Below are 15066 nucleotides of genomic sequence, written 5' to 3'. Positions count from 1 at the left end.
TGACTTTTCCCCACCTGCACCCCTTTGCCCCACAGGCCCTCATGCACCGTGAGCTGCTTTGTCTCAGGCACAAAGCAAAGCCACTGCCAGGGAGCGCCTTCATCCCACATCCTGAACGCAGCTGGGGCCCCACCAAGCTCCATCCAGACATGAAGGCAGCAGGAGCACCTGCTCTGGTACAAAGCAAGATCTCTGTAAGCTGCAGAGATCTGGTGGCACAGCAGCAGCAGTCATTGCCACGCAGTGCACCCCATAACTGCTGTGTCGTAAATAATGTTGTCTGTCCTTGTCCTGCCAGCGATCCCTACCTCACCATCACCTCGGTGCACCAGCACCAGGCTGCTGCTGGTTTTGGCAGCACGGTGAGGCAGGAGGATGTGGCCAGAAGATTGCAGTGGAGCAGTGGCACAGACAGCCATGCAGAGCGGCCTGCCTTGTGCTGTGCCACAAATGCTCGCTGCAAGCGTGGAAAATCTCCATCGCTGGGAGTCACAGCATGCACTATTAGACGGAGGGCAGACATGGAGCGCTCTGCCTGCTCCATCGAGGGCTTTGCAAATGCACACACACTCCACCTGGCCGCTTGGACAGCACTGAGCAGAAGAAATGATATTTTTTCCCAAGCTGTCTTATTAGCTGCTCTTGCAGACACGCTGGAGCATGCAGCACCACCAGCACGTGCACAGAGAGCCTTGTAAGGGAGCACAGAGCTGCAGTGAGGTTTCAAACCGCAGCACTCTTTGCTTGCTTCCCTGGTCCTTCCACTTCCCTTCATCAGCTTTCTTCCTGAAAACTCTCCCTTTCTTAACTTCCCTTTGTTTGTCTCATTTGACTTCCTTAATGTTTTGCATTTCCTTTTTCAGAGCAGATCGCTTCTTCTGGAGAACTTTGAAAATGTCTATTTAGGGACAATCAAATAGGTTCTAAAATTTCTTTCCCTTGAGAGTTGGTTATGTTACCAGGGGTATTTGCATGACAACAGCTTCCCCCTCTCATCTGCCTCTCCAAATTAGTCAACACCTTAAGTCAAAAATCTGCCATACTGCAATCACTGATTTTCACAGAAATTGGTTGCTCTGACACAAGAAAAGAAAAAAAAAATTGAAAAATGAGAAAAAAATGGAAAAAACAAAGTGTGTGCAGCATACAAGGAAAAAGTTATTTCTTGTTTTGTGAAAGCTCTACCCAGACCCTACCCCTCCCCATCACCACAGTGGGCATCCAGTGCCAGCCCCAGCACTGACACCCCTTCGGCTCGAGAGCACAGAGCCCACAGCCCCCAGGGCTCTGCCACGGCTTCAGCCCCTCGTGGTGGCCCACGGCAAGCAGCACTGCTCAGCTGCAGCACCGGGGGAAGCTCCCGGGGAGGAACAAGAGGCAGGAGGATGGAGGAAGGTCTGTTGTGCAATGAATCGTTCCGAGTAGAAGTCGGCTATTTTTATGCCTTGCGATTAGATTCTGAACTCTTTGAATCATCATTAATGCAACGCCCTGGAGGCCGGCAGCCCCCCTTGCTGAATGCCACATGAAGTGTTCCTGCTAATTCGGGGAACATTTGAAATCAGGCGTGTAGGCAGACCTACGTCACCTACAGCACAGTATACAATTTTTTAAGCTTCTAGAGGCAGGGTGAGGGGAGTCGTTTTTCTTGTGCAGGTTGCGAATCACTTCTTCCTCATCTAGCTAGCTATTAGCACGCTGCCAGGTTTCTATATATAAAAGCCACCCCTGTGTTCACAGCCAGCTAGAATGGCTGAGCTGAGGTTTACGTGGGAGATGACGGCGTGTGGGGCCATGGCAGAGCTGATGGGCAGAGGGCACGACAAGGCAGCTCTGGAGTGCCTGCAGCCCACCAGGGGTTGGTTCCTGGGCAGGACTTGTGCCTGAGCAATCCTTCATGGCCAGCCCTGCCTCAGCAGCCAAGCTTTCCTCAAAGGTTATGATGGCAAGAAGTTCCTGACCTAAATGAGTCTATGGTTTTCACTGTATGCCAGCCAGGAAGCCTAGTCTCCGACTGCTTGCGGACATCACCTGGGCCAAGGTCTGGTTGTTGGGTGTCTGATGCATTTATTTGGTGGTACGTTATGTTTAAAGTCAGGATGTGACTGGTTAACGTGGCAGAGCCAAGCTGTCCCAGGAGCCGCCCACCACAGCAGCTTCCTTCTGCTCTTCAGCAAGGATGAAGCTCCTGGGCTGACATGCAGGGTACAGCTTTGGTGTTTCCATAGGGAACAAGTCTGGAAACTGTTGGAAAGCCCTGCTGCTGTAATTCCCACCGTGTGGAGGCATGGTGGGAAGGAACAGCTGGTTCTTCAAAGTCTATTGCAGCACAGAGTCCCAGCAGAGAGGCTGATTAGACCAGTGGTTCCAAACATGGCTGGTATGATGTGAGCGACGGGCAAGTAACAGCCTGCGTGTAGTCTCCAGTGGTCAGTGAGAACCTTCTGCTGCCATCTCCTTGCCAGGGCAAACCAGGAGTAATTTCTATGGGGAGATGGAAATGAACCTGTGTCCACTGGGCAGCTGTCCTTCTGAAGATATGGCATACAGTCTGGGGGCACACCTCCAGAAGGACATGGAGCTCATCTCCAGAGATGAGGGGCAGGAAGGTGTCTGCTCCGTGAGGAGGGCAGGCAGGACAAGACATCACAAGCTGGAGCTGCCACCAGAGGCATCCTGGCTGGATAGCAGTAACTTCAGAGGTGTTAGAGGATTGCAAAGATAGACAGCTATCTCCAGGGCAGCTCTTTGGGCTTCTTTCTGAGGTGACATTTTGACATTTTCCCTCTCTGTAACTTTCTGCCAGGAGTTACGAACCATAATTGCAAGGACTCACGTCACAGTAATTCAGCAAGCACAGCCTGGCTGCTGGGTGGATGAGCAGCCAGAAGCTGGGCAGGCGTGTGGGAGCGAGGGCAGGAAAGAAAGCTAGGGAAAGCGTGCTTAGCTGGGATGCACACTGCACTCGGCTCCTCTTCTCCATCTGCTCGCTTTTGTTTATCCCCTGCTCTGTCCGGAGCTCAGGCCAGCCTAATCTCTTTGCTGTTAAAAAGAGACTGGCAAGCAAATATTTGCACTCAGTGAAGGATCTCTTACAACAGCAGAGGCTTTTCAGCTCACAGGGAAGATGTGATTCAGTCTTCCTGGAGCAGAGCAAACCATCTCCCACCAGCTCCAGCAGCCCCCAGCCTAGCCCCATCTCCCAGCATGGCAGAGGGGCACAGCAGTCATGGGCCCTACAGGAGGGAGCAGTTGGCATTGCTCTGCCAGGGGAGGAGAGGACTCCCTGCTGAGCAGGAAGCTTCTTCAGGCAAGGCTATCACCTGCCTTATTTGAAATCTCATCTACTATTCACTCTTGGGAGCTGCAGTTGGGATGCTGCAAACAGGGACTGTAGTGCTAATGTTGCAAATCGTGCCCAAGACAAAGTAGACCCCTTTGGGACACACAGGACACGTCAGGTCATCTGCTGCACATCAGAGACCTCCGAGCATCAGCAAAAGTAGTGGGAAAGGGAAGGGGAACACAAAGAAATAGGCTGAGGGGAAGGAAGGTAATGGGCCACGCTGCTTCCCCTGGGCTCAGGGATGCATCTTCTCCACACAGCTGTTATGAGCATCTCGTAAGTAGGGCCTTCCCCTGTCAGACTGTGCTGAGGGTGTGGTGGGATGTAGCAGGGACCAGGCAGCTGTCCTGGCAGACTGCCCTTGCTCAGTTTGTGAGCTGCAGGGTCATGGATTTGGAGATTTAATTTCCAGCTTTATTATCCTTCCAAATTAAAAAAAGAAAAAAGAAAAGAAAAAAGGTGGGAGAGAGGCTTGTTGAGCTTTTTCTTCCCCCACCTCATGTCTCGATGAAGTGCCAAGAGTTGCAGAGAGTAATTGAAATGCAATGAAAACAGTTTAATCCATCTTAAAGGGAAATCAGCTCACAGGGGATGCAGCAGCAGCCACAGCAGAGTGGGCTCCAGCAGATGGGGAGCCACAACCACTCCAGCAGACCCGTGTCCTGACCCACGCACGCCCAGCCTGGAAGCTGTGCCCCACTGAGCAGCTGACAACAGGTGAAGGGATGCCCGAGGCAAGCAGGACAGAATCAGATTGGCTGTTCACCTTGCAGGAATTTGAAGGAGGAAGTTGAACTCTCTGCCATATAGAAGTGACTGTCCACACTCAGCAATAACAGTAGGAGTAAGGGTGCTCCCTGGCCTCCCCTGCTCCCTGGCCCCCCATCCCTTTTGTTTTCATCCTTCCAGCCCCTCATACAAACTTCTCGTTTCCTCCCTGTCCATTCGTCCCCACAGTCCCTCAGATTTACCTCCCTGTCTCTCTGCTCCCTGAGCCTTCCCCAAGCCAAGCTGCCCCCTGGCTCCTTTTCCCTTGCAAACCAGGCTCTTTTCTTCTTCTTTCCTTTTCCTTTTCCTTTTCCTTTTCCTTTTCCTTTTCCTTTTCCTTTTCCTTTTCCTTTTCCTTTTCCTTTCCCTTTCCCTTTCCCTTTTCCTATCCCTTTTCCTATTCCTTTTCCTTTTCCCTCCCCTCCCCTCCCTTCCTTCTTTTTTTTCCTTCTAGAAAATGGGGGTTATGTTTCCCCTTTTCCAATCAGTGTGAACTTCACCAGGCTGCCACAACCTCTCAAATATGATAGCAGCTTGGCAACCTCATCTACCAGTTCCCTCAGAACCTGTGGATGGATCTTGTCTGGTCACACGGACTCGTGCTCCTTCAGGTTCCTTAGATGGTCTCAAACTTGATCTTCACCTGCAGCAGCCAGGTCTTCCTCCTCAAATTTCTTACCTTTGCTTTCCACAGCTTGGGCAAACGTGGCTAGAGCCCTCGGGATTTTTACACCTGTAGTATGCTTCAGTGTTTTCTAGTTGCCTTCAAACTACACTCAGTTGAAAATAAGAAACTAAACTAAAAGGTCAAAGGAAAAACAACTTAGTTTATACACTACATGATTTCAGTGAGGTTTTAAGTATGGGAAATCTAATCACTGATTTTCTTTAAGCTACCCCAGAAGAGTTGGTCTTATCCCCCTGTATAGCCCCGCACAGATGGGAGTCAATCAGAGACAAGCAGGATGGGGTCAGTGCACCCTGGTGCACCCTTCTGCTATGCAGATTAGTCACAGCCAAATCTCAGAGCCTGTCCCCTCCACCAGCGCGCAGGGATGCCTGTACCTGCTGCGTGCTACGGTGACGGAGGAGCACCATAGCAAGAGACAGCCAGGACAGCACAGCTCCACCAGGAGCAATGCAGCAGGGCAGAAAAGATCAACTGAGCAGAAAGCAGCTTCTCAGGTCAGGCTCTGAGAGCTTAAAAACACCTCTGCTCTCATCTGAGCTACTGAAACATTTTCCTTCGGGGTAAAACATGCCATAAACCCCAGTGCTTGTCAGAGAGGAGACGTTTGACATCATATTGCATTAGCGCAGCTGCAAGCAACACAGAGCAGGGCTGCCAGCTCCCCTCGGAGATCCAGTAACCACAGAAACACAAAACATAATGCAGCAGGACTGGACGTTCAGCGCCTCGCTTCCCTTGGCTCGTGCAAGGCCCATGTGTAGTATCTGACAGCAGGTTTTTCTTCAGCCCCCTGAACAAATGGGACAGGAGCAGTGATTTGCTGGCAGTAGCTCTGCTATCATTTGTTATGCTGGCTGAGGAAGGCACACCATTAAAATAAACATATCCTCTACTTCTGTGCCCTGTAATCTCCAGTCCTTGGTTCTCACATCGCTTCTCCTCCCCTCCTGCTGTACAATCTCTCTCATGTCCTGTTTTTCTCTTCCAACCCTTGACCTTGGGACATTTGTTTTTAGAGCTGGGACAGCCCTTGTGAGGTTGCCACAGTAAGGAATGGGCTGCCAAGGAGCTCTTCAGCACACTCTGAGCATTTCTCTTCTTTCTCCAGGTGCAGAGAAGTGTGGGGGAACAGGGTTGGCACTCACACAAAGGCTCTGCTTGCACCATCCGTGAGCGATGCTCTAGAAAACAGTGGGACCATGAAGGGCTTAGGAGACAACAGAAGCCGCCACCTCTCTGATAACCTGGACTCCCCTCAAGACTCTCTTTATGCCCCCCAGGACAGGAACCCATACCTCCTCAGCCCCACTGACTCCTTCACCATGGACCCTCGATTCCCAGCCCAGAACACCCTCCATGGTGACTGTCTCCTTCCACTCAACAACCAGATCTCCAATAGCAGCACTTTCCCCCGCATCCATTACAACTCCCACTTTGAGGTCCCAGATGAGAGCCCTTTTCCAAGCCATGCCCAAGCCACCAAAATCAACCGCTTGCCTGCAAACCTCCTTGACCAGTTTGAGAAACAGCTGCCCATCCACAGAGATGGCTTCAGCACCCTCCAGTTTCAGAGGAGCGATGCAAAACACCGGAGTGAAAGCCCTGGGCGGATCCGGCACCTTGTCCACTCCGTCCAGAAACTATTTGCCAAGTCGCAGTCTCTGGAGGGCCCCACCAAAGGCAATGTGAACGGTAAGAAAGGGGCTGATGACCCCAAGCAGAACCGAAGGAGCAAGAGCAAAGACCGAGCAAAGACTTCCGAGCCCAAGCGCAGGACCAGATCCAACATATCAGGCTGGTGGAGCTCAGACGACAACTTAGACAGTGACACCTGCAGCTACCGCAACCCAATGGGCCTCATGACACTGGGCCGGCAGCCGGACCACAGCCAGCCGAAGTACTTCATGCATGCTTACAACACCATCAGCGAGCACATGCTGAAATCCTCCAAGAGCAATAACGACCTCAAGGTCACCCCTTGCACCAATATCCCCATTAACAATGACTCCAACTACATTAAGAGGGGCTCCTGGTCCACGCTGACACTCAGCCACGCTCGGGAAGTGTGCCAGAAGGCCTCAGCCACAATCGACAAAGCCTTGCTGAAATCCAAGTCCTGCCATCAAGACTTGGCCTACCACTACCTGCAGGTGGGTGCAGAGAGGGGTTACGGTTTGCTTCATGCAGGAAAACAAGAAAGCACCCTCTGGGTGGGCACCCTATTGCCCAGCAGGCCTTATCAAACAGCACCAGACTGATGTTTCAGCAGCCACCCCAAGTCACATTGCCAACATTGGGCTGGGGGGACACAAGTGTAAATCCCCCAGACCCCAGCTGTGCTCAGGGACAGACGCGCAGAGACGTGGCGCTGATGGGGTCGGGCTGCAGCAAGCTCCCCCAGGCCCTGTGCAGTGCCAGTGGGAGATGTGGTGCCCATGACAAGGGCAACATCCAGCCCCCTGCTCCCCACTTCACAGCAGCTACAGCACCTGCTGCTGTGACCAAAGTTTGCTGGGGGATCCCCACATGCCAAACACGTCCCACTGCCCTTGCAGACCCTGCAGCCACCGTGGCCAGGGCAAATCCAACACTCAAGCACAGCTTCTGCTGGGTGCCCAGGCAGCTGGCTGCATCCCACCAGCGCAGGATGGCTCCTGGCCTCTGGCCGAGCGCTGCCATCATCCCACAGCCCAAAGGACGCCAGTAATAACTGATGTTAATCCCTTATATCCATGTGTTGCAAGGATGTGCCAGCACGCCCTGTCAGCCCCACTCCGCAGAGCTTCCCTGGAGTGCTGGTAGGACCTGCAGCTCAGCGGGGCTCGGCTCCCACTGCTGCTCCTCCTTGGGGCTGCACGGCAAGGAGAGCAGTGCCAGCCGCCTGGCTTGCATGGCAGGGCCTGCATGGCTAGTGCTGCGGGCTGCAGGTTTGAATGCCCGTCATGGGGAGCGCCACGTCGCCGGGGTTTATAAAGCTGCACCTGAAGAATATAAACCTGGCTGTGCCTAGGAGAGAGGAATGAAGACAAATAAGCCAGGCCTGGATGGGGAAAGCAGGGGGTGGGATGATCAGGTGGGCTACCTGATGTAAATCTCTAGCGTTCTTTTCTAATGCAAAGGTGTAATCGGCTCTCCTGGCTGCAGCCAGCGGGCTTACAAGCTGTAAAGAGCCATGAATTATTGAAGCACAAACTGCTGCTCATATCTGGGTGGTTATTGCTGCAAATCAAATTATGGAGAGACTTGCTGTATCAGAAATGTCGTCGGAGACACGTCCTTGGCCTGGTTTTTTTTCTTTGTCCCCTCCTTTCAGCCAGGAGCATTAAGAGCTGCAGAGCCCCTCTGTGTGTGGCAGCAGGGCTGGCATAGGAGACCCCACAGCCACCGTGCAGTGCTCACTCCCCCAGTGGGGCCAGGCCCAGTATGAGACAGCCCTGCTGGTTTGTTCCCCACCCATGTAATGAGCCTCCGTTTCTTGACAGCCTGACGGAGGGCTGTGGGCACAGCTGGGTGGCGTGAGCCCGGCCAGCAGCTGGGCAGCCCCACCGCTCGGCTGGGAGGACACGGGTGCCGCCCCACTGCCGCCGAGCGAGCCCCCACGGAGGTGGGACCAGCCCCTCAGCCCCGGGCCGACCGACGCAGGCAGCGGCCAGGTAGGGAACTTGTTCTGAGGGAAAGCTTTTGCCCAGCTCCCTCCCCTCCCTGACCCTCCTGGAACCATCGGATGGGGCCAGCAGCCCCTACCACAAGGCCGGGCAGGGCACAGAGGCGCCGCACCAGGCACCAAGCCCAGGAAGATCAAGAGCAATGCGGGACTCAGCAGGCGGGGCAAAGGACTGCAGCCTGGGGCGGTTATGGCAGTTACAGCCAGCTGCTCATCTGGGAAGGGATCTAAGCCAGATGTGGAGAAGTCACCACCAGCATTTGGTAGACAGCGTGTAGGAAATGTTCCTCTGCAAGAGGACAGGTGCCCTGACAGCTCCCATTCCTGCAGTGGCGACAAGACAGATGCTTCTACCTGCTTGCAGGTCCCACACACGGGAAGTGCAGGGCAGCCAGCTCTGCTGCTGCGGAAATGCCCTTTTCCCCCAAGTACGCGAAAAGTAGGTTGGGGACAAACAGATCCCCCAGCCCCCAAACTGGGGTAAGACTCCAAGGTTTTTCACTTTTCCTGTACCAGTTGTAGGCTCTGGAAGGCTTGGGGCTCATCAGGGACAACTAGGACTCTTTGTGATTGTTCAAGTCCTATTCCAAAAGCCAGTTGTGAGACCTAAGAATGGGTGATTGCTCAGCTCCACTCAGGTCTAGCCAGGTGCCTCAGAGGGGGGGTTATGTGGTGCAAAACTCAAGGCGAAGACCTTGGAGAATGACTGGAGCACAGCTCTGAAGAGATAGAGTTTGAGCTCCTGTCTTCTCTGTGGGACTTGTGCGTGACTGCTGGCAGCCAGAGCCCAAGGAGGTCTCTGGAGCCAGAGATGGCCTGGGCCATCGGCAGGCAGGAGCAGGAAGAGCTGAGCAACCTCTGCCCCGCACACAGTTCAGCCTCATCTGGGCAGTGCTCTCAGCTGCAGACAGCCCACTTCTGAGCAAGGGAAGGATCCATGCTGCCCGGGCACCTCTGTGACCCTCAGTGCAGCCAGGGGACACACAGGGATGCTGCAGCCATGTCCAGGCCTTGGGTCATTTTTCTCTCACAGTTGTCTCCCAAAATAAATAGTGAGGTGGCTGCATCGTGGCTGTTCTCAGCTGTGGAAAGGGAGCCATGGTCACAGCACCAGCGGCACAGCCCCTGCCTCTCTGGTGCTCCCACGGGACAGGGCCACACCACCAGCACTGTTAGCCTGGAGCTTCATTCAGATATGCCTCTCCAGCCCCATCAAAGCTTCCACAACTCCCCAGTGGCCCCAAATATGAATTGGCAAGACAGGGTGGGCAGCCCACTGAGTGCCAGTCACTGCCATGAGAGCTTCCAGAGGGAAGGAAGTCCAGTCCAGGTTGTCCCCAAAGTGCTCCTCCCTAGAGGCCAGGTAGGACACAGGTAGCCTGGGCTCCAGCTTTCTTTCTTGGAGACATGTCTGATGCTACACGTAGCCCTCAGGACACCATGAGGACCAGCTCCAGAGGGAGCAGCACTGTGCCCTCAGCGAGCTCCTTCTTGCATTGCAGCCTGGCTGCATGGCACATGCATCCCTGCACACTGTGCCCAGCTCTGCAGGGTCTCGGCGGGTGTGCTCACCTTGGGTGCATGTCCACGTGTCCTGGGATGGGGCTGCATGTTTGAGCTGGCTTATATGTGAATGGGAACACTGCTTGCTCTGTAGGTCTCTCTACCCCATTCCCACCAAAGTTATAGGAACAGCACAGCTCTTTCACTCCCACCTTGGAGGTGGAATTTTTTTCTTTGCTGCGTGCTCCCTTCTACTAAAGCTCTTTTAGGGAAAAATCCCTGTGTGGCACCTTCTTTCGTGTCCCCTCCACACTTAGCTCATGATACTAGGGACAGATTAACCAGAAGGCACTGCTGTTTTACAACATGCAGCACTGCACAGAATATCAAAGGAGCGCAGCTCTCAGGGACAGAAAAGTGGCTGTGCTAAGGGGCACTGTGCAAACCAGACAGAGAGGAATCTGCACCCAGAGCCTGGCAGATCCTCGCTGTCCATTCTTCCCCCCATGCAGCTGTCTGGGCAGGGTGGATCCCAAGCCCCTGTGGCCAGTGGCCACTTGCAAGGGCTGTGGACCTGGGCACTCTCGTGCTCCCACACCTTTCACAGCAACCAAACCACCACAGGCACAACAAAGTCTACATTTGGAAAAACAGCAGGAGAAACCAGCCAACAGGGAACCCCAAGTTTCTCCATGCCAGGTTTAAGTGTAACATATCAGCTCTCGTTTCATCTTTGTCCTGTGGACGAGAGATCCTGCTGTCAGTCACTGTCAAGGTCTGTCCCTGGATAACAGGAAATGCTCTCGGCTCTCCATCCCCTATTACTTAAGAGTCTGAGACAGGCTCTTCAAGCCCTCAGGTGCCTGAAGATGCAGAAAAGCACCCAGCAGGATGCAGAATGAGCACCTCTAATACCTGCTCCACTTCTGAAGATCCCCAAGGACACCTGCTTGAAATGTTTGTTCTGCACTCTGGCCTGTGGGCAGTAAGAACAGTGGGAGGCCCCATTCTCTCTTCATGCCATATGTGGGACGAACTCCAAACTGGGGCACTAGAGTCGAAGGGTGTCCTGCCAAGCATCGTCCTTTCCCTTGGAAACTGAAATGTGGAGCACCTTGGGAGCTTCTTTGTTTCTGGCACCAAGCTTGCTGCCTTGACAAGGTGAGGGAAAGGAGAAACAAGGCAGCTGAGTTAGGACCAGACGGCTGTCCTCACAGGGAAGCTGCTTCGGGCTGTCTCGAGGAGAGGCCTGTGTCCTAGCTCTGCTAGGGGCATGCACTGCTCTGGGATGCTCAGCTTACACCGGCCCAGGAGCTCTGATGGCAGGAATGTGTGACCCATCCTCAGGCAGCACAATCCAGTCTCAAGTCAGGCCCGACACCAAGGCAGTTCAGTCGGCACAGGGGCACTTCCCAGGGCCGCTGTGATGCAGGTCGGCCAGGGACTTCTATTGCACAGCAAGGACTCATCCAGCAGGCCCCTCCTGGCTAGCCTTGGGGCCACTCCTTGCAGACAGCTATGCTTGGGCAGAGAGCTCTCACACCCAGGAGAGAAAGGAATCTTCTCTTACTTTGTAGAAGCCTGTGGGTTATACCCCTGTAAGCTCCAGAGCTCACAAGCAGCCAGACCAGAAGCCACTCTGAACAGGAAGATTGCAGGAGGCAGAGTGGGAAAGAGCTGTACGACCCTGCTGCAGCAGGGGGGCCTGGCAAGGTCTGTGTCTCACATATGGGACCTGCACTACGTTGGTCCCCACCTAGAGCTCCACCACCAGCAGTGCAATGCCTCTGGCTCTCTGCACTGTGTCTCCCCATTAAAACCATTCCTGGCTCAAGGGTACCCTTCCTGCCTTTCTCTTGCACAGCCAGCCCACACTGGTGCACTCTCTGGATGCATAAAAAACCAGCAGAACAGACTGCTGATGGGGGAACCCCTTAGGAGTTATAGGATTGTATCACCAGTGGGATCCGACAGGTTGTGAGAGTTCTGCACAGACACAGCAAGCACCCGGTTGTGGAGTAGGGACTGAACTCCCAACTTCATTAGGGCAGAGTGAGAAAGGCTGCTATGAATGTCTGAGCCCACATCTTGACACCCTGCCTCTACCTGCAGCTCTGCAGCCCCAGGATGACACTGCATCCCAGCAGCTGCAGGCAGCGCACACAAACCAGCCCGCTGCAAATAAGGAGGGGAACAGGAACAGAGTGGTACTTAGCATCTCCAGCTGATCACAGTTAGCTGCATTCCCAGAGCACTAGATAAAAACTGGCTGATTAATCCTACAGCCCCTCAGGGAGTTGGGTAAATCCAACAGCTCTGTCAGCAAAGTAAATGTGGATGCTCTCACCAGCACAAGCTGGCTCGGCACACAGCTGCTCCCCTCTGGTGCTCCGCAACCAGCAGCTGCCTGCAGCAGGCTGGGCAGCCTCAGGTTGCCCTGGTCTCACACGCTCCTAAGTGAGGATCTCTTTCTGAGCCTGCAGTCTCTGGCTTTCCCTCACCACCCGTCTCTGGATCTGTTACAGCTGCAGGCAGTGCAGTGGGCAGTTCTGCAGGGTGCTAGATGTACCGATAGCCACAGCTATCCTGTGCTGAGGAATGCTCTTGCTGTCCTCAGGCTCGCCTGCCCTTCTCTTGTGCAGACAGCCCATACTGTTGTACCCCCAGTAGGCAAAAACTGCAGAACTGCTGGTGAGAGAACCCTGTAAGAACAATTGCTTCAGTCCTTTCTTCATCCCCCTCTTCTTATCCTAAGGACTGTTCAAGGGCCAACCAGAAACCAAGCTAGCCACAAAAACAGGACTTGCTCCTGTCAGCTCCAGTTGCCCCATCTTTCTCTTGGCCTGTCTGCGTGTGGTCTTGCCTTGTTCAGCCTTGGGCTAACATCTGGCTCTTCTGCTGGTCCAGAGCCCTGCCTGTGCCACTGGCAACCTATGCAAACCGCAAATCCTTTGCAGGGCAGACAGGCAATGGTATTAGTTGATCTGACCAGAACTTCAGGCCTTGTGGAATGCATTAGCTTGACCATCTCTACTGAGAGAACTAGAGACTGTGTCTGCCTTAAATTGATGACAGAGTTCCCACAATTAGAAAGGTTAGAAATGCTTTTGTTGCAAGGTACTCCGCATCTCCGTGCAGCGACCAGCACAAAGCTTACATTCCCTAGCTGCTCCAGGGCTTGCGAGGGCCTGGCTTGGCTGCCAAAATGAATTTCAGACACTGAGAGTCTCATTCAACTTACAAATCTTGGAGGGAGGATTGGACTCTGGTCCATAGGCTCTGATCTGTGCAGCTGTTACTGGCTTTGGCCTGAACAATGTGTATGCTTTACTTTAAGTAAGCATGGGCTTTGTGTTAAACAAATGTGTGCCACTCATGTCCCAACATGCAGCGTAAATCTGGTGAGGCTCTTCCCTTCTCATTGTGTCTGGCATTGTGCAGCTTGTATCAACTGTGTAAGCATGGTCCAGTGGTCATCGAGTGAACGTATGTGGGTACATGCGCTGAAATTGAGGCAAACAAACATAAGACTGCCTGGCATGAGCTGGCAAGGGAGGGTTGGAAAGGGATCGCGTTGCCCATTCCCACTATTCTCCAACTGAGGCTACTACAGTCGGCCTTGCCATCAATCCCCTGAGTCCCCAGGGTCCCTCTGGTCCCAGAGATTCTGTCCATCACTGCTCACGCTCCCTTTACTCTTGCAGGTGCCTCAGGGGGAGTGGAACAACACGCTGTCTCGGGACAAAGACAGTGAGATCCCATGCCGGCGCATGCGGAGCGGGAGTTACATCAAAGCCATGGGGGATGATGATAGTGAAGACTCAGAAAGCAGCCCCAAACCATCCCCAAAAACTGCAGCTCGGAGGCAGAGTTACCTCAAGGCCACCCAACAGTCCCTGAGTGAGCAGAGCACCACCCAAAGGTAACTGGAGCTCCTCTGAGAGCTCTGCATGTGTCCCTGGGGGCCATGCTGGAAGCCATCCTTGGGATTTGGTCAGCAGCACTGCTCAGAGACCCCATGTGGGGAGCAGAGCCTAGCAGGGCTCCCTCACACGCGCTGCAGCTGGCCATGGGACAGGCAGAGCATGACAGGAGAAGATGTGGCAGAGGAAGGAGAGAGTTTGCCATCCTGGTGACTCCAAACAGCCCTCTGCAGGTCCCCCAGTGACAGGGAGGGCCCTCCTTTGGTGGTGCTGTGTGGGTTTTCTCTGGCTGATGGTCTGCTACTCCAAGGAAGTGTGGAGATCACAACCCAAGGGTGCTGTCTAGACACGGAGATGCTTAGCCAGCATGGCTGACGACATGTGACACACAGGCCACACAGTGCTGCAACTGTACCATCTGCTTTGCTCCACAAGCATCCCAAGGCCTCTGGGACCAGTCAGAAAGGGCCTGTTTTGTGCACCAGACTGAGTAGTCCCCTGAAGTTGGGAGAGATGAGCTAAGAGCCCTGGGTCCAGGTATGGAGAGAGGAAGACCCTGCATTTTGAGCCAGATAGACAGCAGAGCAAAGGCAGCACAGCAAGCACACTGAGTGAGGGGCTGTTCCTCCCAGAATGGGGTTTGTGTGACGCCAGGACAAGGCATCTAGGGGCTGTGATGGGCTGCGAGTCCCTCTGTGCTGCAATCAGATGTGAGCAGCACCGGGGCAGGAGGCAGGAGCAGCTGTACTTGAATTGCTCACAGTTCATCAGATGGAGCCAGAAAAGCAAGGCAGCAGCAGGTAGTCTGGAGACCCTTTGTGGTCCATCAGGCTGGAGCCCAGATGCTGCTTTCTGGTGGTAGACGGTGATGAAAAATAACTGACACTCAGGTTCTTCCTGTCTTGGGCTAATTGTCCATTCAGGTCGTGCCTATCAGAGCGTGAAACTTCATCAGGACTGCTGGGGTCCAGCACCCGGCTGGCCTGGAGTGCAAGCACGACTGCCATCTGCTGACCAGCCTTTCACTCTGCCCTCCCCCCGCCCCCAGAAAGCTCTCTGGAGATGCGGCCACGCAAGTTGGTGCAGAGCCACACTGGTGGGACAGAAGCTGGAGCAGAGCAGTGGCCCCACACCCCATCGTGGCCGCATGCCTCAGTCTCCTCAGCTAGAG

At 54.1% G+C, this 15066-nt stretch overlaps 1 protein-coding gene across 4 annotated transcripts in view; it reads left to right on the top strand.

Annotated features, from left to right (window-relative positions):
- Positions 1–15066, top strand: part of DLGAP4 (DLG associated protein 4) — a 155006-nt gene that overhangs the window by 84533 nt on the left and 55407 nt on the right. For 2 of the 4 annotated variants that reach the window (XM_052683688.1, XM_052683687.1), the window contains exons 4-6: positions 5914–6955; positions 8288–8458; positions 13677–13894. In XM_052683688.1, coding sequence (XP_052539648.1) covers positions 6005–6955; positions 8288–8458; positions 13677–13894 — 1340 coding nt within the window. In that variant the 5' untranslated portion in view covers positions 5914–6004. Of the gene's footprint in view, positions 1–5913; positions 6956–7549; positions 7604–8287; positions 8459–13676; positions 13895–15066 lie in introns of all 4 variants that reach the window. The other 2 variants (XM_052683689.1, XM_052683690.1) reach the window with 2 other exon arrangements.

This window comes from Tympanuchus pallidicinctus, unplaced genomic scaffold (assembly GCF_026119805.1).
Source record: "Tympanuchus pallidicinctus isolate F22 unplaced genomic scaffold, pur_lepc_1.0 scaffold20, whole genome shotgun sequence".
NCBI classification, from domain to species: domain Eukaryota; kingdom Metazoa; phylum Chordata; class Aves; order Galliformes; family Phasianidae; genus Tympanuchus; species Tympanuchus pallidicinctus.
This window is presented reverse-complemented; position numbering and strand designations above follow the sequence as displayed.